The sequence below is a fragment of the Lates calcarifer genome, linkage group LG24 (assembly GCF_001640805.2).
Source record: "Lates calcarifer isolate ASB-BC8 linkage group LG24, TLL_Latcal_v3, whole genome shotgun sequence".
In the NCBI taxonomy this organism is placed as follows: Eukaryota; Metazoa; Chordata; class Actinopteri; family Centropomidae; genus Lates; species Lates calcarifer.
In genome coordinates, this window is record NC_066856.1 from 12,385,579 (window position 1) to 12,409,504 (window position 23,926).

At 41.8% G+C, this 23,926-nt stretch overlaps 3 protein-coding genes across 3 annotated transcripts in view; all 3 read left to right on the forward strand.

Moving 5' to 3' along the window:
• The window catches only part of map3k22 (mitogen-activated protein kinase kinase kinase 22), a 35,446-nt gene extending 25,474 nt beyond the window's left edge, over positions 1 to 9,972 (forward strand). The window contains 9 exon segments of the mRNA XM_018673802.2: positions 451 to 512; positions 2,102 to 2,173; positions 2,752 to 2,916; positions 4,316 to 4,464; positions 4,583 to 4,714; positions 5,845 to 5,974; positions 7,309 to 7,486; positions 7,750 to 7,951; positions 7,954 to 9,972. Coding sequence (XP_018529318.2) covers positions 451 to 512; positions 2,102 to 2,173; positions 2,752 to 2,916; positions 4,316 to 4,464; positions 4,583 to 4,714; positions 5,845 to 5,974; positions 7,309 to 7,486; positions 7,750 to 7,951; positions 7,954 to 8,124 — 1,261 coding nt within the window. The 3' untranslated portion in view covers positions 8,125 to 9,972.
• A 768-nt stretch (positions 9,973 to 10,740) lies between these two features.
• On the forward strand, positions 10,741 to 16,341 carry cry-dash (cryptochrome DASH). The gene is given in 15 exon segments (XM_018673800.2): positions 10,741 to 10,973; positions 11,686 to 11,858; positions 12,298 to 12,391; positions 12,499 to 12,629; positions 12,805 to 12,953; positions 13,417 to 13,505; positions 13,620 to 13,693; positions 13,812 to 13,901; positions 14,026 to 14,105; positions 14,190 to 14,249; positions 14,371 to 14,478; positions 14,481 to 14,527; positions 14,659 to 14,778; positions 14,985 to 15,161; positions 15,824 to 16,341. Coding segments are annotated over 15 exon segments (1,563 nt in total). The 5' UTR covers positions 10,741 to 10,910; the 3' UTR covers positions 15,932 to 16,341.
• A 3,406-nt stretch (positions 16,342 to 19,747) lies between these two features.
• On the forward strand, positions 19,748 to 23,599 carry myd88 (MYD88 innate immune signal transduction adaptor). The gene is made up of 5 exons (XM_018673801.2): positions 19,748 to 20,275; positions 20,692 to 20,826; positions 21,852 to 22,029; positions 22,563 to 22,654; positions 22,745 to 23,599. The coding sequence occupies exons 1-5, from the start codon at positions 19,966 to 19,968 to the stop codon at positions 22,897 to 22,899; spliced, it is 870 nt and encodes a 289-aa protein (XP_018529317.1). The 5' UTR covers positions 19,748 to 19,965; the 3' UTR covers positions 22,900 to 23,599.
• Positions 23,600 to 23,926: the final 327 nt, after the last annotated feature.

The window sequence follows — 23,926 nt, forward strand, 5'->3', positions numbered from 1 at the left end:
AAAGGGGAAAGTGAGTGAGACTTAGGTTGGGAGGGGGAGAGAGAGAGTAGGACGGAAGCAGCTCTACCTGCACGAAGCTTATCTGGGCTCCAGGCTGCAGAACAATGGCAGGAAACGAGTGCATGGAACTTTTCCCTGCGAGCGGGCATGCGTGCCCCTTATCCAGGGTCTCGTGGCCCCACACCGCCCCACGGTCAACAGAGACGTCACTCTCTGTCGGGTCGTTGGGGCAGGGGCTGGCTGCGGACGGGGCCAAGAGGTTGCGGGGGGTGGGGTAGTTGGGATGTTCATCGGCGCATTTAATCACAAAACTGCAGCTTCGCAGCCAGTTTAGCGATTCAGCACCACGATTCACTTTTACTTTCTTATTGTTAATGCAGCGAGGTTCTCAACTTTCAGCTTATCTTCTCTAATTCAGTTCCTCTCCCCCTTGTTCTCTTGTCATTTCAGCCCTCCTTACACGCAGAACAACCGTGACAATAATTACCTGAACCTCAACTATGAATACAAAGGTAAGAGAGGAGAAATCTGCAGCAGCTCTAAAAAATTGCTTCTTTGCTGTTGTGTTAATTCTCAGCTCAAACACCACAGAAAGATAAAGAGAGGTGCAAAAAGCTTGTTCATTATTAAGTAATTATAGCCACACAATCAGTCTCATAGAAAAATAACTAAAGCTCTGTTCCTGTAGCTCCTGATTACCTCAAATGTTTCCCCGTTGCCAGTGCCCTCTAGAGATTACTAATGAGGAGGGAGATGATATTATTTGATGGTTTTATCTTGGAGTGTATACTTAAAATGAGGAATGGGTTATTGGAGGATGTTTAATAACTTGGTTGTATTTCTTGTGGTGATGAAAGGCGTGTGATAGTATCATAACTCTTCCACACACTCTCCTCTGTGCAGCCATTCTCCATGTTCTTTTCCCTTTTGTGTCTCCCCATCCCATCTCTCCGCTCTCCGTCCGCTTCCAGCTCCTAATGCGTTTTCTGTTTTCCTGTCTTTTCATGATCGCTCCGGCCCGCTCGCCTCTTGATGCCCCCCTGCCCGTCTACTTCTCGTCCCCCCCCCGGGGTCCCCTGTCTGTCCCCTTTTCCCTCTCAGAACCCAGATCAAATAGAGCAGGATGACAGATAACACCACGCTAATCCTCCTGAACAGTGGAGCCACAGCAGCTCTCCCAATCTGGCCATTTCTTCTTCTTCTGTGCTACCCCCCCGCCCCCCGTGCCTTAAATTAAAAAAGGGAGTGCTGCACATTGTGTACACAGACTGGGAGTATGGGAGCTTCATATAGCTGCAGCAGCAGTACTTACTTGAGGACTCACTTGGGCACGCATACACACACGTGCCTGCACACACACACTCCCCTCCCTGATGTAAAGCTGTGTGGCCCTTCCTGCTGAGGGCTACAGTATTTGTTTACCATTCCCTGTGAGTAGATTTTTCCTCTCCATCCCGCGTTGCCAAACACAAAAAATAACTCCCATCTCCATGGGATACGGCCACAAAAACAGCGCGAGGGGAGGCAGTCATCTGACAGAACAGCTGTTTTCAATTGCAAGTGGCTCCGCTGCTCTCCATTTAGTTTGTGTGTGTGTGTGTGAGAGAGAGAGTGAGTGAGTGTCAGCGCTCGCCTGCGTCAGCAGTGCTCCCCACCTGCCTTTAGTTACTGCTCCACTGGGTTCAGAGCTAAGGCTAAGCTAGCGCACATGAGCTGTTTTCAGTTTCTCTCTTGGCTGCAGCGAGGCGATACAACAGCTCTGTTGAGTGTGTGAAAAGCTGTCTTCCATTCTGCTGCGTTTGAACTCGACTTTGATTTTGACATGCCGAGATGAGCAAAAGCAATGTAGTGTCTGTCAGATGTGATAATTTGAAATGTGAACTTGTGTTGGTCTTATTAAGCGTCAATATGTTTGTGCACATGTGCGCCTCACCAGCTCAAAGCAATTAAACCTTAATTACTGACTTTGAAAAGTGAAAAAACACACAGCTTTAAACTGAGAAGTACTGTAACTTTAATTTAAGAATTTAGTTGTACTATAAGTTGCTGAGGCTTCAATTACTTCCTAACTGACTGCTCTGTCTCACTGCTCCCTCCTCAGGTCGCCATGGGAAAGGAGGGACTTTCCCTCGCCAGTTCCAGTTGCCCAATCGCAGCAAGGATTATGGAGACCGTAAGAAACAACAACACTATTATTACACAGATTAAACAGATATGTTACTATGGCTTAAGAGGACAACACAGACACGCGTCACTACTAGACGATCCCATCTGGTCAGATAATATAGGATCTCATTCTGTACAGTGCCTCCTCCTCACATTCTCCCACTTCATTCTACTTCCAGATGAAATATTTTTAGATAATGTCGACTGCTTTGGCCTTTTTTTTTTTTTGCACCCTGTGTAGATTTGGTACACGAAGTGCTGGCTTGCTGTTCCAGGCAGCTGCTAGTAATTGCTTACTCAGAGGCTAACCTTGGCTAGCAATGATTTACGTTTCCCTGTGGTGAACCCGAACTTGTATAAAAACACAGCGCCCTGCTTCCTGTCTGAGGGGAAGTGGGATGGAGTGGCGAGAGGCACTCTGCTCTAGCTGGCCCTAAGTCTTGGCCAAGAGCTCACTTTATGCACAACACCTGTAAATTAACTGTGTGAAAACAGTGTAAAAAGCACTCACAGTACAATGCAGTACAATGCAGTTCATGTTAAGTCATTAATATGTCTAACTTTTTTTTATGTATGTGTTTTCAGGTCGCAGGACACTTCCCCGGAGCTTCATGCCGCAGGAGAACCTGTTTCAGCTGGTTCCCTCCAGTCGCACACGCAGTTATAATGGAGACAGTACACTGCAGTACAGCGACCTGCGCTCACTGGGTCGCACCACCGACAAAAGTTGCCAGCGTGGTACAGCCAAGTGTGAGTAGTCCTCTTAAAATCTTAAAACATTTTTGAAACAGAGGAACAGAGACACTAAAGGAAAGTGTCACTCTAAAACACACAAACACAGTGAAATAAACTGCGTTTCTGGGCCTCACTATTAACTCAGACATGAACACAGAAAACTCAGGCTTGTGTTTTCGGCTGACCTCGGAACTTTTCACTTTAGTGCCATAAACCTCATAATGTGTATGTGTATATGTGACCATATGTCCACTGTATTGAGTATCTGTATGTTCTAAATCTATCGTATTGATCAACTACTCAAGGACCCAAGAGACAAGAATAATGGTCATTTCTGAGTAAAAATCATTTTAATTTAATTTTAATTTGGCAAAGTTCACGTATGACGACATAAAACCTTTCTGTTAAATTTGAAAAAGTGTTTTATAGAAATAAGGAACTGAAAAAGGGGATGAGTTTGGCATTAAAACTCAAGTATTGCACTGGCATTATATTGAAAACTTTTAAGTGAATCCCAGTGTTAGTTGAAAGGCATCCAGAATTACTAACAGAAATAGAGGACAGTGGTTGCGCCACAAAATACAAAACAACTCACTCACAGAACAAGACAAATTGGTGATACATAACAGTGTGAGGGTGGTGCTGCTCTTTGAATAAATTGCTTTAACAGGGAAAAGTCAAACATATTGTAATGTCTAGAGTCTTAAATGTGTTACGCCATAATGGTTAGAGACAAAACAAAGCTAATTTCTTTTCCAGTATATACTCAGTTGTCAAACATGTTTTAGTTCTGTAGTAGTAGGTAGTAAGTAAGAAGGAGCAGACATAATGCACAGTTAATACTGTGTGTGGCAGGCAGGCAGAATTCCCCTCTTATCATCCAGATTGGGCAACGTCACAGACTCGCTAATCACATCTGTCCTCATTCAGTGTACGCTCGCTGCCCAGAAACTGTCTTTGTCATGTCAGCAGTCTGTGGTCGACGTGTCAGTCTTCGATGTCCCTCTCACCCACACACGACCAAACTGTCACCGCAAAGAAGCCTGTTAATACCAAAACAAAGTCTCGGAGTCTGGGTCTATGAAGATGAGAGTTCTTGAGATGATTTCTGAAGGTTCTGACAACTTTCTGTTGGCCGAGTGCGGTTTGACTCATATATCTGGGGTTTCCCCCTCTGAGAGGGTCTGCGGTGGGAATTATTTAACAACCCTGTGGTGGATTTGACGTCTGGTCTCGGCGAAGTTACTGCGTGGGTTTACAGTCGGGTCTCGTGGTGGATTTTGCTGCATGCTTTAAAGTTAATGTTTGCTCAAATCAGCGCTGTGTATCACAGTAGATCTGTCTGCCTCTGGGGGCCTCAGCAACAAAATGAATTACTGGTGGGTTTTCATCATCTGGTGTTTTGTTTCTGCAGCTCCACGGGCGCCAGTCAACTGGCGACAAGGAAAGCTCCTGGGGCGTGGGGCGTTCGGGGAGGTCTACCTTTGCTATGACGCTGACACGGGACGCGAGCTAGCCGCCAAGCAGGTGCCCTTTGATTCCGACTGTCAAGAAACCAGCAAGGTTGGAGAGAACAGCTGAAATCTGTTCGGAATACGGCCTTAACTGCTTTTATTTTAGGCTATAAGACAGTGTATGGTACAAGATTAAAGGTGCTGCGTGTTTTTTTTTTTCTCCGTAGGAGGTGAACGCTCTGGAGTGTGAGATTCAGCTGCTGAAGAATTTACGCCATGAGAGGATTGTTCAGTACTACGGTTGTCTTCGGGACCTTGAACAGAAGAAACTCACCATTTTTGTTGAGTTTATGCCTGGGGTATGTACTCTGCAGGACATGTCTTTTGATCATATTAAAGCCACGCTTTTGTACTGAAAGCTTGATTGAGCTACGGCGATGAATGATGCCTCTGAATCCCGTGTTTGGAGTTGTTTTGGTCACAGAGATAGGTATACAGACATTTTAAGACAAACATCAAATCAAACCCATACTGGCCACATCTGCTAAAAAACAATTTTGAAATGTCACCAGCTGTCAACAAACATGTCCTCAGTGGTTGATGTCAGCACAACAGCTCAGTTTACGAGATCATTTTCTCACTAAATGAGCGCCTTAATGAGACTGCTGTCGCCTGTGGACCCCGTCCCTGAGCCTGTTTTTAATATTTCCTCAGCTTTTTTTTCCTTCTTCTTCTTCCCTGAGTGGCGTTGAGCGTCTTAGTCACACAATGTCTGGAAATTGGAAATGTTTATGTTTCGCTGGAGAGCTGGCAGAAGCAAGAGGGGAGGTGACACAGCCAAGTTTGTGTGTTGTGTGGCTGCTCGGCATGGCTGCACCGCTGCGGCTGACCGATAACACTTTAGCAGCACGAGGAGGGGGGTGGGGGGTGGGGGTTGGAAATTGGGGTGGTAAGCATCCTGCCGGAGAGCCGTCGAGGTGTCTCGTTGACAGCCAAGAGCGAGGAGGGAGAGGTTTTTGTTTTCACTGCGCGAGTCCAAAAGTGCGTCACAGGTGTTACTGGATCGGGTCTTCACTCCTGCAATTTCCTCACAAGGAAATGAAAACAGGAAATGAAAGGAAATGCAGGCCATTGGAGGTGTTTGGATTCAAAAATCGAGCAGGTTTCTTTCGGCACATTGCATGTTTATATACTTTTGTACTAAAAACTTGGCTTGCAGGCCGCTCTCACAAGAAAACAAAATAAATCCTCCTCAGCTGGAACAACCACATTTTCCTTCAAATCATATCAGACCCTGAAACATTTTACCTCCATCATACACAACACTCCAAAGCAGATCTTCTATCATTTTATCCACTACAGCTGTGACAATAATATTATCTAACAGTGCAGCCAATACAACGATCATAAATGCATTTCTCAACCTCACTGAGTTCCACTCATTCTCTCGCTGGCTCTCTGTTTTTCCCGCTGTGTTGCTGTCTCTCAGGGCTCAATAAAGGACCAGCTTAAAGCCTATGGGGCCCTGACAGAGAAGGTGACAAGGAGATACACCAGACAGATCCTCCAAGGAGTCTCCTACCTGCACAGCAACATGATTGTACACAGAGACATCAAAGGTAACTGAAACAGATAGCTAGCAAAGGTCAGGATAGTTTGTTAATTGGATTTGTAACCACTGCACACCCACACTCTAGAGACAGTGCGTAAACACCAAATGAGACATCTTTACGGCTCATATTGCGGCAACTGTTGCTGAGAAAACCAGAGATCCATTCATTTTATTCTCTTTGACATTTCCTCATTTGGTTATTCATTGTCTACAGAATGAGCCCCTGGAAAAAATGTGCTATTTTGAACTCCCCTTTGAGATATATTAGGCTTCATTCTGGTGAAATCAGCCGGTCTAAAAATGTTCAGCACCGGATGGAAAGGCTTTAGACTGGCTGCCCGCAGCTTTGGGAGTCACTGCTGCGCTCAGGCACGGCCAAGAGGAGGGAAATATACTGCCTGTTAGGGAAAAAATATAGTAGGTCTCACAGGACAGAGCTGGGCTCTATGAGAGTGTATGTGGGTGGGATTTTTCACTTAAAAATGCTCTTAACGTCTAATATATGTTGCGAGATCATCTCCCCACACAAGAGCTCCTCTGTATGCAGTAAAAGAGCTGTCAGCACATGCGGTTTTTGGATAGAGCCTGGCATCGGAGCCATGACATTAGACTGTAAAGTATCTGTGAATGTAATGTTCCAAAGAGCCAAAGAGAAATGCCTTAAATGCAGTTAACATGATTTATTGGAAAGTCTCACATCCTCGCAACAAACGCGCTGGCAGTGGAAACAGACTGAAGACGTTAGAGGTAAAGAGTAAAGGTTACAGCTCGAGTTGTCTCAGCCTCTTCTCGTCACCCCTCTGTCCTTCAGTGGGTGTGGAGGGTGAGTGGCAAGTGGTGCACATTAGTCACTGATCAAACAAGTGGAGTGCCTTAAGGAAATGGGATAGACACTGCTGCATGTCGGAAAATTACTAAGGAAGGAGGCAGAGTGGTGTCGGGGTTTGACCCATGTGGAACAGACACTTAATTCAGTATTTTAATTTATAACCTGTGTAAATCAGTGAAGCATTTCCTGATGTAAGAAAAAGTTCAAGAAAGATAAACTAAAGTGTTTGTGGAGTTGTTCGTGTAATATTTATATGGAGTCTGCCAAGAGGTCTAAAAATAAGTCTGCCAGCGTTCCATCACCTCAGACTTGTCAAGTCATAGGAAAACGTTTACCTTCCCCAATAGGTTCTGTCTGTTGAGAAGTGCTGGCACAGGCACTCTGCAGCCTCACTCTGATGGCCGACTACATTAATTGAACCTCCAAAACTGTCAAAGTATCCCTTAAAGAATATTGACAGTCCTCGGGAGACTCTTGAATAACTCTGAGCTCATTTTGTTTCGTTCCACCAGGTGCTAACATCCTGAGAGACTCCTCTGGGAACGTGAAGCTTGGAGACTTTGGAGCCAGCAAACGTATCCAGACCATCTGCATGTCTGGTACGGGAATCAAGTCTGTCACTGGCACCCCCTACTGGATGAGCCCGGAAGTCATCAACGGGGAGGGATACGGCAGGAAAGCTGATGTATGGTAAGGATAAGATTGAATGGAAGTGTAATGAGGCCCAAAGGGGATATCAGACTATTGCAGCACAAAAATACACAGGAGTAGCAAAAGCTATAAAGCTGCTTTCTGTACCTGGGTGGTAATGCAATAAATTGAGTGGGAACAGTAGTGGAGGTATGTGTGTGAGCAGATAACCTTTAAACATGTCAATCCAGGGTAGAGGTGAATACATTTGCATGTGAACAAATGCTGGAGACAGTTCAAACCTGGATGTTTTTTGTCTTTAGGAGTGTTGCTTGCACTGTTGTGGAAATGCTGACCCAGAAACCTCCTTGGGCCGAGTTCGAGGCCATGGCAGCCATTTTTAAGATTGCCACCCAGCCTACAAAACCCATTCTACCAGAGGGCGTGTCTGACGCATGCAGGGACTTCCTGCGGCAGGTGTTTGTGGAGGAGAAGTGGCGACCCACCGCGGACGTCCTGCTCAGCCACCCATTCGTCCAGGGCAGCTTCTGAGGCCCCCCACGGACCCCCCTCTCCCCTCCCCTCTGCCTGCGAGGCCTCCGCGGCCCCTGTGCCTCCCCTCCTCTCCGGCCCGCCCCGTCCCGTCCCCAGGGCGCCCTCCCTCCCTCCCTGCCCCGCCACTCCCCACTACCCTCTAGGCTCCAGGGCTCAGCACCACTCCAACTTCCTGCCCTGTCGACTGTCACCAGTGTCTGCCTTGTCAGGGCCTCCTGCATTTCTCACCAACTAGCTCAACCCGGATCATTCACCGAGAGGCCAGGTTGACTGCTGTCAGACCTCCAGAGTCCTCCAAGGCATCGCAGCGAGTTCCCTCAGGACGGGACTGACAGGAAGGCACTTAGCAGTCTCACAAGCTCCAGACTGCAGTCCTTTAACAAGAGCAGGAAAAAGTGACCCATGTTAGAGAGAGAGAGAAGAGATGTCTCAAGTGTTCTGGGTCTTTACACTCATCTACTGCCGCAGAACAGTGTCTCGGATCGGCCAGGCACTACGTAATAGCGACTGACTGGTGATATTGCTCACATGTGGTAGTACTGTAAGTCACTCATCAGTTTAAGTTAGCAGTGAGTGAAATCAAGATGGTAAAATATTTTTATATGACGCATACAAAGTCATCTTAGTGGATGAGTTTTCTATTGTCACCTAGGAAAAATGGAAATGTATTTTCGTCAACGCCTTACAATAAGAATTTGTAAGTAAGAATGTCTTTTTTAACATCTTAAAGGGTAGCATTACCCTATTTTCATAGCACTCACAACCCCGTATAGAAGGATTGTCAACATTGCACTTTTGATATCATGCATTGAAACATTTCCAACATGCAGGATAATCAACTGAGGAGATATTTTTCTATTTGATGCATTTTTATATGGTTTCCTAAAGAAAATTGTGTAGTTTGTTCTGATGTAAAGAGAGAAAGAACCAAACTTTTGCATTTGTGTGCAATGTCTATTAAGCAATACCAACACTACTGTTGAAGTCTGTGACATCCATTCCAGCGTCCCATGCAGTGAGCCTTGTTCCATTCAGAAGTGGCCAAAGAGAAGTTGCAGAGACAGAAGCTTTCATGAATATTAGGCTGAGTTAATGTACAGTATTAGTCATGTTGGATTGTTTTGTCACCTCAGAGCCCTATAGCCTTTTCTATGTTATGGCAGCTTCGTGCAAAGTAGACTGCACAGACCAAATCAAGATGCATCGACATCACGTTGTGTTGCTGTAAGATCGAGACATTAGCATGAAGGAAGCGTCTCATTTACATTTTTTTTGTTAACTTCGATATGAATCCAGTCACCCCATGCCTTTACTTTGCTTTTCACACTATATGAATAAGTCACTGAATGACCACTTGACAGCACACTGTGCTAAGTGTCATGTCATGTGAGATAAAGCGCAACACAAGTCGCCAAAAAGGGTCAAGTTGGAAAGACGGGGCTAAATGCTGTATTCTTTAAAGTGGAGACGAGATCAAACTTTAACTGGGGGGATTGATGATGTTGGACGTGTAGTGGCTGGCTGTAATACAGTGGCACTTAAAGAATGATCAAATCTTTTTTTGACCTTTGTCAGTGCCTTATCTGAATCTGCTTGTAAACACAAATGTTCACTGCCAAAGCGGGAAGCTTCTTAATAAAGTGAGCAGCTGTTCAGTAGAGAGCACACACAAGACTTGCTGAAGTTCTTTTATATGAAAAAAAAGATTATACTGTAAATACATATTGTTCTGCACTTTTGTATGAAATTTCTTTTACATTATATACAAATCTATTTGATGAAATAGCTACGTTATACAGTAGATTGTACTGTGATTTAGACAGAAGGATGTATGATTGTCTCTTGGAGAGCTGGAAGGCAGTATGAAAAGGCTGGGAGGCTTTTGATTGGGACAGTTTGTTTTGTCTTAATGACAAAGCCTTGAAACATGAAATGTATCAAGTCATTGATCTTTTGTACATTTAACTTAATAAATCAAAGGTCTAAGACTATTTCCTGTGTGATTCTATTCTGTCATCTTGTGATTAGATTTCCCTAGACCATGGTTGGAAAGTTCTGCCTTTTTCTGTGCAATTCTACCTGTCCAACAGTGATGCTTCCATTGTAAATTCATTTACATACTATTTATAAATCCCTTTAAACATTGAGCTATGAGCACTTTCATATTTGTAATATATTAACTGTTCTATTGTATTGTTATTTATCATAAACAACATTCATTTGGTGTAATTAGAATTTAAATTATTTTATAATTTAATTATATTATTGATTGAAAAAACCTTAATATACTGAAGCATTAAGACGATTTTTCTTGATATTTTCCTCACAAATAATGATCTTTATCTGAAAATGTACCCAAGATTTCAGGTTAATTGAAATTTTATGGAAAAACCATATCAAACATAAATCATTATTTTTCAGAACAGTTTCATATATACACGTCTTTTATAAATATGTTTAGAATGAATCTTAAATAGACTACACGATACTACTATGGTAATACTACTGTAAGAACTACTAACTAATGGGCTTTTAATGAAGAAAAAAATCAAAATGATATTACATTATAATAAAATTATATTAAGTAAAACAAACTATAAACGGCATATAACATTAAAAATGAAGCATAACACAGGATAAAAATCACTTAAAGTCCACACCACATTACTGAGAGCACTGGAGGTGGAAAATTAGCAATTAGCTTAATTGGCTAACACCAGACACAACTTCACAGCCCGAGGCAGCTGTTAGAAAACAATCTTACAAAACCCGACGTTTTGTAACGTGTCTGAAAACGTGAGGTGGCCGCTCCACACGAGAGCAGTCGCTGGGGAGAAACAAGGGAGGCAGCAGGCAACAGCTCTCTGAAACGAAGCGAGTTATTTGTCTTTGAGATAAAACTGCCGCTGCATTATCGAATACGAAAACAATGTCCACCTCTCGTACTGTTATATGTTTACTGAGAAACGACTTGCGTCTCCACGACAATGAGGTAAGACTATGAATCCAATGCGAGTTGTAGTAATGAAACCGTACGTTACTAAACATTAGAGCACTTCATCAAGTTACAAGTAAACGTGTCCATTAGTAGTATGTGTCTAACGCTTTGCATTTAATGTGTTGACATCATTACGAGAACATTTTTGAGAATATTGTAGTTTGTTGGCTACTAGAATCAAGCCATTTTTGTTTTGCCAGCAGGAATAACAAGTAGACATCCGGTATAGGTCTTTGAGAATAAAAGCCCTATTTTCAAAGTTAAACGACAAGAACATTTATATTAATCCGTAACAAATTATATGTCAAATATATTAATGCTGGTTTCCTCTTACTACCACATTGTAATTTAATGTTTAGCTTTCTAAGAAATTCTGCAGGCCGTCAGTGAGCTATACTGTAGGCTACTATGGCGACATCACCATGTACCACTTCCGCGTATACTTTTCAAAATAAAAGACGCAATCTTCCAAGTAAAATTCTTTCAATGGTTAATACATTTCCGTACTTTCAGTGTCTCTGAAACATAAAATTACATTTATCATTGTGTGTTTTAAACACTTAAAGCAGTCATATATGTAGTTCAAAACCAGGTCTGCTCATTGAATCATATGTGCAATTTTGTATTCAAGTGTTTTCTGTCCCTTTAATTATCACCTTCCATAAGCGATAAATTAAGAACCACACTTTGTACTCTGTATATGCAGCTTTTCCACTGGGCTCAAAGAAATGCAGAGTACATTGTCCCACTGTACTGCTTCGACCCCAGACATTATGTGGGAACGTACAACTATAACCTACCAAAGACTGGGCCTTTCCGCCTGCGCTTCCTGCTGGAGAGCATCAGAGACCTCAGAAGCACACTGCTCAACAAGGGAAGGTAATTAAACTGTCGTTCGTTGACTGATCTTCCTGTATATGACCTCAATTTATCTGTCCTCTACTGCTTTATTTAATATGGTCGTTTCTCTACAGTTCAGCTTTGTCTCTTTTGAAGAACCATAATCTGTTTGCCAAGTTTAAAAATGATCATGTGTCATGTTACAGTGCAGACCTTCTCCTCGGCTTTCTAGGATTTAACTGGTACAGATTTAACAGGATCAGGACACACCTGGGCTTATAGGGGGTTATGTTTACATTAACATGGCTGCTGCACACACTGTTCCCATCTTTATTTTCCGGTCAGCAGGGGGGAAGTAGCTAGCCCTCTACCCAGGATGCAGCTTGCCTGGCATGGTGTGAACTGGGACTTATGTGTGTTTATTTTTTTGTATGTGTGTGTGTGCGTGTGTGTGTGTGTGTGTATGTGTGTGTGACAGCAATCTGGTGGTGAGACGGGGTAAACCAGAGGACGTCGTTGCTGAGCTCATCAAGCAACTGGGTTCTGTCAGCACCGTGGCTTTCCACGAAGAGGTAGTTTTTTTCTTTAGTCTTTTCTCTTTTTAGCATTAATTATCAGGACTTTATTGCACCGTCTGGTGATTCTGATGTTGTTTGTCCTTCATCTGTTCATTTCCCAGGTAACCTCAGAGGAGCTGAATGTGGAGAAAAGGGTGAAGGATGTCTGTACACAAATGAAGGTCAAAGTTCACACCTGCTGGGGGTCTACACTGTACCACAGAGATGATCTTCCATTTCACCACATATCTAGGTAAGAGAGCTTTGCTTTCCAGAGTCAAAGCACCCACTTTCCGCTGAACATCCTTTTTATACTGGCATTAGCTTGAAAAGGAAAGTAGAGAGGAAATGGTCATTTTTATTAGACTATAGTTTAAGAAGTGTTAAGTGGTGGGAATGCGTTGTAATATTTCCTCATGGTCTGTTAGGCTGCCTGATGTGTACACTGAGTTCAGAAAAGCAGTGGAGGCCCGGAGCAGGGTGAGGCCTCTGTTTCCAACCCCCGAGCAGCTAAAACCTCTTCCTCCAGGGCTGGAGGAAGGAGCCATTCCCACAGCACAGGACCTGGAACAGACAGGTGAACATGCTAATGTCTGATTATTCTCAGTACGAATGGTTTGCTTCTTGTGGTATCTCTTGGGTTCTCGCTTTGTGTCTTCATGTACAGTGAAATTACAGAAATGATCAAACTACGTCTGTATCGAAATTACCAAGGCGAAGTCCTATACATTTATTTTATGCGCTTTTTAAATCGACTCTTGTGTAAATGTCTTTACACGCTGCTGGCAATAAGGAAGCACAAATTGTTCAATTTATACAGCGCCTCTATTAAGTGAATCCACACTGCTGCTATTTTCAGGATTCAGTAGGAAAACTGCTGAGCACAGACTTCCTCATTAAGTGCCAGCATGCAGCCCGGCTCAATTTCCATGTATATGATTAAGCTTTTATGATTCTGTGTGTCTTAATGCACATCAGGGAGTGTTTAACATGAATGAGGTAGTCTGATGCTGAAATGCTTTTCTGTTTTATTCTTATAGAGCCTCTAACTGATCCTCGCTCAGCCTTCCCCTGTAGTGGTGGTGAGAGTCAGGCTCTGGCTAGACTCAAACACTATTTCTGGGACAGTGTGAGTACAACACCCATTACAAATGGACACTAGTTGTTAAAAACTCCCTCTTATGGTGATTTATTATCTACTATGTAGGTGGAATAAATATCATGAATGTTTACTGTTTTGTAGGATGCAGTTGCAACTTACAAGGAGACTCGTAACGGCTTGATCGGTGTGGACTATTCCACTAAATTTGCACCTTGGTGAGTGTTGTTGTTTCATTTCCTGCACTGCTGAATGCTTACTAGAGTTTAATGTTTTGTATAAGTACTGCAAGTCTTATGAATGTATCTCTAATGGTGCTGCACTGGCATTCTGCAGGCTGGCGATGGGTTGCATTTCACCCAGGTATATTTATCATCAGAACAAGCAATATGAGAGGGAGCGGACAGCCAATCAGAGCACATACTGGTGGGTCTGGAGCAGGACTGGAATACTCCGATGACTCAGAAACAAAATAATAGATATTGTATTATAATAATATGGAATACTGGTAATGGGTGTAGTCTCTGACATCTTCATTATTGTTTTACAGGGTGATTTTTGAACTTTTGTGGAGGGATTACTTCAAGTTTGTGGGTGCCAAGTATGGAAACAGACTTTTTCAGCTCGAAGGTAGCTTAACCTCAAGCTTTCATCTTATTTCCTCAATATAAACTAAATGAATGTGAAGCTGATCTCATGGTCATTTTACCTCAGGACTTCAAAACAAATCTGTGCCGTGGAAAAAGGACATGAAGCTTTTCAATGCGTGGAAAGGTTTGTACGGTTTTTTCCCCATCACTTTTCATTAAATGTGAAATATGCAATTTTAAAAGTGTGTGAACACTGTTCTTCACATTGAAGTAGCTGAATATTTCAGTGTATTTCACTATCACAGAGGGACAAACAGGAGTGCCCTTTGTGGACGCCAACATGAGAGAGTTGGCGCTGACTGGCTTCATGTCCAACAGGGGGCGACAAAATGTTGCTAGCTTCCTCACAAAGGACCTGGGCTGGACTGGAGGATGGGAGCTGAGTGGTTTGAATACCTTCTGGTAAGCAGTGTAGTCAAGGTTTTGAATCAGTTTGGAAGTGAAATTATGTTTTATGACATAACCAAACATGTCATACAGTAGTACTACTCTTAGTTTGTAGATTTGGCCTCATCATTTCAATTTCCTCCAAGATTGACTATGATGTCTGCAGCAACTATGGAAACTGGCTTTACAGTGCTGGTATAGGAAATGACCCCAGAGAGAACAGGAAGTTTAACATGATCAAACAAGGCCTCGACTACGACAATAATGTAAGTTTGATAAGAAGCATGATTTGTTTGTTTCATTTCCCTTTAGCATTTTTCTGGAGCTTGCCATTGTTTGCATTAACACAAAATGCCTGAGTCACACTTTTCTTACTGATGCTTTTGCTGTCACATGATGGTGATGAAACCAGTACAAAGCTGTGACATGGAAATCTGTTATTTATTTCTTGGTTACCCATGTGCTGCCACAGGGTGACTACGTTCGACAGTGGGTTCCAGAGTTGAAAGAGATCAGAGGATCTGACGTGCACACACCCTGGACCCTCAGCTCTGCTGCTCTGTCACATGCTCATGTGTCCCTCGGTGAGACCTACCCCAGCCCCGTCGTCATAGCACCTGAATGGAGCAGACACGTTAACAAGAAACCGGTGGGTGTTTTGACAGAAAGGGAAGTAGATAGTATGATTGCATGCCGCTGCTATAATAATAAAAGTACTTTATGTACTGTTTTGAGGAACTTGACAGATACAATTACACAATACTTTTATCTGAGGTTTTACCTAAGACAACATGATACACTTATGAAATAAAATGTATTAAATATTAAACCAGGGGGTTTTGGCTTGCTTACAAAAAAGCAGTGTCTTGTTGGGGCTCCCAGTTTCAAACTTTGATGATTAGTTAGCAGTTCCCCTCTAAACCTCTCCATGGCTCCAAACTTGTGGAGCAAAATTTTTCCTACCCCATCAAACTCCCTCACATGTGAGCACAGGTGGGTCCACCTGCTGGGCATTTCTGCCTGACCCACCCCTGATGATGAGATATCCTTCACTGGCGTGTCTCTCTTTTAATGGGAGTGTCCTCCACCCTGGTTTTATGATTTCTGCAAAAGTTGTCGCTCCTTTACCAGCATGGAGATTTATCTTGACCCTCTCCTCTTCAGCTCAACCAGCTACAACACTTAAATGCTATGTATAAAATTAAATTTAAGTGTTAACAATCTATTAATGATGAATTGTTGTATTTAATAACATATGTCTTCTGTTAAACCTTCACAAACCTGTTTTTGTTTTTTGTTTTTTTTTTCCAGAGTGGCACAGGGCCGTCACCAAGAGGAAAGAAAGGCCCATCTCATACTCCCAAACAGCACCGGGACAGAGGCATAGATTTCTATTTCTCCAGAAGCAAAAACCTGTGATCTGCCACTAAAACACTAAATACGTGGATGATGCTCAGAGGATGGAAGCTTCTGTGATGCAAACCTGGACTGTTGCTGTAAAATCTGTGTCACACTGTCGTGCTGATTCAAGGAAGTTGTCATGAGGATTTGAGGAAAATGTACGTTCCCAATTACACTTGAATAGCTGAACTTGGTTGATCTATATTTATGCCATACCTTTTATAGACTGTTTCCTGTTATGCTGCAGCAACAGGGAAAGTTACGCAGTGGTTTTGTTTTGCTGCAGTGGATCAGTTATGATGATTTGATCTGTGGTTTTTGCGCAGATCATTTTCTTACACCTGCTTGAATACACAGTTGTTTTTACTTTGTATTCATTTCAAGGTTTGCCTATTTGTGGCAGTTACAAAATAAAACGGTGAACGGGAGAGTTTTTCTGGCTTGATTTCGTTCTGCAGTAAAGCTCATCCTTTCAGCTTTGGCCTTTAAGTTCAAATCTTGATTGATGAAAAGGGAACTGCACATTTTACTGAGTGTACGTGTGTGTAGTGTAGTGTATATATTACACAAGGGCCCTGCTTCTCCCTAATGTTAAAGCGGGTGTCAGTGTTTACAACTTTAATGAGAAGATGAAGTGGAACTATGCTTCTGGTCACAAACAGAGAAAAAAACTATGATAATGAATCGCAGGCACAGCAATTAGATAAACTTCTGTTCCTTCCTCTTCAAATTTGATGTCAACAAATTACAGCAATGTTACATTGATGTGCTAGCTAACAGTTAGTCCATATGTATTATGCTCATTTGACTAGTTTGAGACATAAAGCTGCAGCCATCGCCTAAAAGCTCAGTGTCATATTTCTTCAGTTTCCTCATACAGGTCTACAAGATGAGGCAAACTATTGAAAAGAGGGAGGATAGTAGTGGGAGAACTGGGGTGACAGGTGTGACTGTGTGGCAATGGCAAATGGTTTGCATGGGTCATGGATCAGGTAAGAGCTGCAAGCCATTTTATTAATCAATAAGAAGGATTTTTATTTTTACTTTTGTCTCCGGTCACCAAAAGCAGTAGTGCCTTTCAATGAACAGCTGTAGTATTGTGGGAGTGATTTCAGTGGGTTAAACAACACATCTCCTCCCTTGTGTGGACGCAGTTCCTTGTTCTGTGGTTAGGTAGGCTGTGGACCCCTGAAGCAGCTTACTATTTCGAATCACTCAGGCTGTCACTCCTATGTTTATCTTTTTTGTCTCACCAAGGTTTCTGAAAACTCCCTAGAATATCTTGTGGCGATTCAGATGTTGACCTAGAATGGTATCACCCTGGAGGATGATCCTGAAGGTGTGTATTTGGTATTTGTATAAGCTTTACTTCTGTTTTTTGTGTGTGTGTTTTTTTTTTTAAATACTGTACAATCCAGATCCCTGCAGAGCCTTGTGGTTTCTGTATCACGCTTCTATTTTACTTCTTTGGATTTGTATTTTTTCCAAGTTTATTGTGTGTACATGTTGTCAAGCTGTTGTGCAATTCTTTGTCCATGAGCTGTGTGAGTTTATTTCATTTATATAGCATTTTACATCACAAAGACAGACAAGCATAAAGAGATATATGTGTATATATTGTGGTAATAACACAATATTAAAACAGAGTAAATGGGAGGAGGTAGCCTGAGATGGTGTCACAGCAGTCTAGCTTGGATGATATTAGTGCATGAATGACTCTCTGTAGACATGAGAGTTTTTTCAGCCATTGTGGAAAGCTGACTTTGACTAATACAGTTTCATTTTAAGTTTAGATTTTGAAAGTCACCTGAGAGCAAGAAATCGAATGACCCTATTTTCTGGCACTTGCATTTTCCACTTGACTATAATAAATGTGACTATCTGTGCAGGTGTAAGAGGATGGTGGTGGGGATTTCTGATGAATACCTTGACATTGATGCCTGCAACTTTCAGACCAAATTTGCTCTCAGCCTCTGCCCTGGTAAGTTACATTTTTGCTATGTTAATATCTGACATCATGAACTTTTGTTGGGATTACTTCAAGTCTGTGGGTGCCAAGTATGGAAATCAGGTCAAAGGTAACATGAGGTCAACTTTTCAACTTATTTCCTCAATACCCACTAAATGAATGTAAAACTGATATCATGTATCATGGTCATTTTACCTCAGGACTTCAAAACAAAGCTGCAATGTGGAAAAAGGACATGAAGCTTTTCAATGCATGAAAAGGTTTGTACATTTTTTTCCTCATCACTTCTCATTAATTATGAAATATGAAATTGTTTTAAAAGTGTGTGAACACTGTACTTCACATTTAAGCAGCTGAATATTTCAGTTTATGTCATTATCACCGAGGGACGAACAGGAGTGCCCTTTGTGGATACCACCAAGTTGCCATTGACTGGCTTCATGTCCAACAGAAAGTGGCAAAATGTTGCTAGCTTCCTCACAAAGGACCTGGGCCTGGACTGGAGGATGGGAGCTGGGTGGTTTAAATACGGTGTTCTCAGATAATGCTGACTTTATTGGGATGCAATTATCTGAAACAGGCATATCACAAAAGTCATGAACTTCTAACCTCCTGCATAATCACTAAAAGAGTTGAGCTACTGTCGTCATAGTGCCTGAATGGAGCAGACTCGTTAACAAGAAATTGGTGGGTGTTTGAGAAAAAGGAAGTGGATAGTATGATTGCATGCTGCTGTCTTAATGACAGTACTTTATGTACTGCAAATACATTTATTGAGCACTTGTGCTTTCTTTAAGTACACCATATTACCTCTACAAAAGTTCAAAGAAATACATTTCACTTTTTACCCCACTACATTTGACAGATGTGCACAGAAAAGCAGCATCTGGTTTGGGCCACCTGTTATGTTTCAGATTTTGACAAGTTGTCAGCAGTTTCCTTCTAAACTTATCAAATGATTTAATTTAGATAATTGCTCGAGGTCCGAAGACATTTCACAAAAAGCAAAGATTTGAGAAAATCTGAACACAAACTTTGTATTTTCATCTTTCTTACCCCATGAATTGTATTTTTTCTATTTTTCTACTTTGAATAACATACATTGTGCAGATTTTTTTGTATTGATACTTACATAGGATTTTGTCTGACTGTCTTTCAAACTTTCATGATAGAGAAGATATTTGTTTTCTTTTTCTTTTTTCAGAGTGGCACAAGGCCGTCACCAAGAGGCAAAAAAAGCCCATCTCACACCACCAAACAGCACTGGGACAGAGGCATAGATTTGTTTCTCCAAAAGCAAAAAGCTGTGCTCTGCCTTAAAGCAAACACTATGTGGAGTCTGCTCAGAGGATGGAAGTTTCAGTGATGCAAACCTGGACTGTTGCTGTAAAATCTGTCGCACTCTGTCATGCTGATTGAGGGAAGTAGTCGTGACGGTTTTGAGGAAATACATATTCCCACTGACACTTGAATAGCTGAACTTGGCTGATCTATATTTATAGCATGCCTTTCACCTTTCATAGACGTTGTCAACGTTGTGGTAGTTACAAAATAAAACACTATAAACAGAGGAGTTTTTCTTATGTGAATCTTTTACACCATTTCTTTTCTTTTCTTTTACAAAATTCAAATGTAGACTTCAGTTTTATAGTAACTAGTAATAAAGGAAGTAGGGAGAGTGAAAATATTTTGAATGCAGTCAAGAAAAGGGAACAGACACACCAACACCCACATCTGGTTTTAGAGTACATTTGACTGAATGCCCGCGACTTCAGGGCACTTTATTAATAAATGTGAGGAATCTTTTTTTGTGTCTGGACACCAAAGCGATAGTACTGGTAAATTCACAATTCTTGTGTAAGTGCTCTTCAAAGGCAGTGGTTTTAGAGGGGGAGACGGTACATCTCCTCCCCCGCGTGACGCAGTCTGTAATCTGGCTACTTGACATCACTTCCGTGTTCTGAAGTTAGGTAGGCTGTGGACCCCAGAGCTAATCACGCAGCCTGTCGTTACTATGTTTATTATGTTTTTCTATTTTAACTAACACACGTCGTCTCGCGGAGGTTTCTGAAAACTGTCTAACATGGCTTGCGCCGAGTCGAAAGTCGACCTGGAGACGGTTCCTCTCACCGCGCTGAATGTGACTGTGAGGAAAAAGTTGGGACTTTACCTGAATCCCAGAAATGCAGTGGCCGCGGACTGGATGGCTGTAGCAGAGGCCATGGACTTCAGTTACCTGGAGATAAGGAACTATGAAGTGGCACAAAACCCCACCACAAGGATCCTGGACGAGTGGCAGGCTCGGTCCACAGATACGACAGTGGGGAAGTTGTTGTCAATCCTGATGAAGGTGGAGAGGAGTGATATTATAGAGGATCTTCGCTCTTTGATAGGTGCGTTGGAGTTTAACTGGAAATCTTGATTTAATTCCTTTATTATTATTATTAGTTTTTATTATTATTTATTACTATTATTATTTTGGTATTTTAATATCGACCATTTAGGTCAAGCTTCTTTCCGCTCTTGTACTTGAGGAAATGATCCACATGCCTGAATTCCCTTATTGCAAAAACTATTTACTCACGTGACTCAGAATGTATTAAGAAATATTTGCTCAAGTTAAGTAATTCTTAATATGTTAACAAGCTGAAAATATATTTGCAGTTAAGCTATTGTCATATCAGATAATTCTATCCACTTCCTGTGACATCTTACCCACACTACTGTATGCAGACTTGTGTATTTGTGTGTGTGTTTATGTGTTTGCACATATACACACATATACTATAAATGATCTCTTTTGTTCCAGATGAAGATGTCAGGAGGTACTGTGAGAATCTGAAGAAGAGGGGGAGTGATCCCCCACTTCAGGTTCCTGAGGTGGACAGCTGTGTCCCTCGCACCCCTGAGAGAAACGGTATCACCCTGGAGGATGACCCCGAAGGTGTGCATTTCTATAAGCTTCTTTTTTTTGGTTTTCTTTTTCTAAATATTCTAAACACACACTGATTTGTGTTTACACACATATCACATGCATAGTTCAGCACAATTGACGTTATTGCCTCTCTTAAAAAGGTGTATGACATTGTTCACAGCTGTATTATACGAGTTACTTACCAACAGTTTGTAAACTTGTCCAAATTAGCTCCACCCTAACCAGCTTCAGCAGTAAAATGCTGCTAACGTGAATGCATTAGTGATAATAATTAATAATGTAAAATATACAACAATATAACTCTCAATTGGGCCATTTTGTGTTATGAGAACCTTAAGTATTACTTGTAAATAGTAGATTTACACTATTAATAAGTAACTAAACAAATCACTTCACTTTGAGCTGTTATAGTAAAACAAAAAGGAGAAAATGAATATTACTACTGATTTATTAGCCAGAAGTTGCCGCACATTTATTCTGCTTGACTTGTTAGTGAATGCACGGCTGTTGGCGATTCAGCACCAAGAGAACAGATTAGAAGGATGCTTAAAAGCTTCTTGGTTGAAAGTGAAAATAGGAAGCTTCAAAAGCTTTTGTGGTTCTGTGAGATTTTCCATGCTAACTGCTGTTTTCTCTCCAGAAATGCCACCTAAATTAAACAGTTAAGCAGCTCTGGTATTATAAAAAACATGTGACTTTATAGTGCACTTACATCAGCCAGTGTTTTTGCTCAAGTCAAACTTGAGATAGTCATAGCAACATTATCTCCTGTGGTACGGTTTCGTACAGGAAACGCTCCAACTTGCCTCCTAATCTGACAAAAATCAGCAGTGATTATCACACAAACGCCTGCACCACTGTACTGTTCCACTTCCCTGCACAGCCTTGTGGTTTCTGTATCACGCTTCTGTCTTACTTCTGTGGAATACTATTTTTTCCAAGTTTATCGTGTGTACATGTTGGATTGCAAGCTGTTGCACAATACTGGCCCTATAAGGAAATAATTGAATTGAATCAAACTGAACTGATTCCAGGTTCTCCTGAGCTGTTTGATGCCTTCATCTGCTACTGCCAGAGTGACTTCGACTTTGTCCATGAGATGATCCGGGAGCTGGAACAGACGGAGTACAGGCTGAAGCTGTGTGTGTTCGACAGAGATGTCCTCCCGGGCTCCTGTGTGTGGACCATCACAAGTGAACTCATTGAGAAGAGGTGGGATATAGACACATGCTAACCATGGCCAGGCCTACTCTATTGATCTGTCTTTTTACTTTAATTTGAGAAAATGCTGGCAGGGTCTGGCACAGAGCAGGGTCTGGTCCTCAAACTCCAAGTAGGTCAGTACAAACAAACAGGGCAGCCAAAGCAAAGTCACATTTGCTTGATCCTGTGTGTTGTATTTGTAATTCTTGTAATTCTTGTGCAACACAGACTCCTGTATGCGCAATCATCGAGAAATATATTCAAGCACAGGATGTGCACCACGCCTGCTGCTTACTAACAGTCAACAAAATATATTTGACTATCAGGTCTATTAGTAATCTGTGCGGACAAGAGATGAAAATGGAAAGTTTTTGACATGAAAGTTTCAGCCATTGTGGAATGCTCAACTTAATACACAGTTTCATTTTAAGTTTAGATATTGAAAGTTACTTGAGAGCATGAAATCAGAGTTTCCTGTGTTTCAGCCAGTATCCACCTAGCTATTTTCTGGCACTCACGTTTTACAATTCACTGCGCTACAGGTGCAAGAGGATGGTGGTGGTTATATCTGACGAATACCTTGACAGCGATGCCTGCGACTTTCAGACCAAGTTTGCTCTCAGCCTCTGCCCTGGTAAGTTGCATTTTTGTTATGTTGTAACAGCTCTATCTTCCATTTTTCTGACATATGTATAATTAACTTTTCTTCCTTTTATCATTGAAGGAGCTCAAAAGAAACGGCTCATCCCAGTGGTGTACAAACCAATGACGAAGCAGTTCCCCAGCATCTTACGCTTCCTCACCGTATGTGACTACACCAGGCCTTGCACACAGGCGTGGTTCTGGGTACGGCTGGCCAAAGCTCTTTCGCTGCCATAAGCATGGACTGTGCAGTTAATTGTATTTTTAAGTGCCTTTTCATTCCAGCTAATAGATCATGTTGGACAGTGGTCAGACATTACAGGTTCAAGTCTGTGCCATTGCTTGTGATCCACATCCTGCTGGCATCTGAATCCACCTGCGATTTCCTGTGTGTGTATGGTATGTATTTCAGTGCTACCATATGTGCTTCCTGTTGAAGACGACACAGTGATTTCTGTACATTATGATTACCAAACTTAAGCAAGGACACCAAACGTCAGCAAAGTTTTCACAATGCATGAATCACGCAGTATTTATGATGTTCTTAGCATTTCAAGAATGTAAGTTGTGCCTGCCTGTCACTATTTTGTAATTATTTGAGTAATAATGGTGAGGAGGATCTCTGTGTTTTTAGGGCACCATGTACAAAACGCTCTGTAAAAGCTGTCTCTTTTTTGTACCGGCCACTTCCTTTATGAGTCAACGTCTAGGTGAGATTGTAGCTTAAAGAGGAAGACATATTGTGATTGTGATACTTCCACACGTTGAGCTTTACTGACTGCTTTCTCTCACTTTCTCTGTCACTGTGATGCCTTTACATTTGGTTTTGTATTTTTTATAGTCTTTTCAGAAACGTTTCATAAAAAGAGAATTTATTGTTCCTTGAATTAATGTTTTCAATACAGTTTCTTCAAAATAAATTAAATAAATTTTTCAAGGGCTGTTTTCATTATTTTCTAAAACATATGTACAGTTATAAAAACGTTTTTTTTTTCTACATTATGTGTCGGGATTGTCTAAGTCCTGCGTGCAGTAAAATGCACCACCAGAGGTGTCGCTAATTGAATGTTGTAAGGAAAAACTAGGGCGAAATACAGTCTATGGGCGAAACATATTTTAGACTCATCCAATCACAGAACAGCGTACGTGGTACTGTCCAATCAGAGGACAGAATGTCCTTGCACTCTGACACGCCTCTTTTCACACATTTTATAATGGAATATTGTATGCCCTGACTTTAGCCTGTCAGGTAGAACTTTCTAGC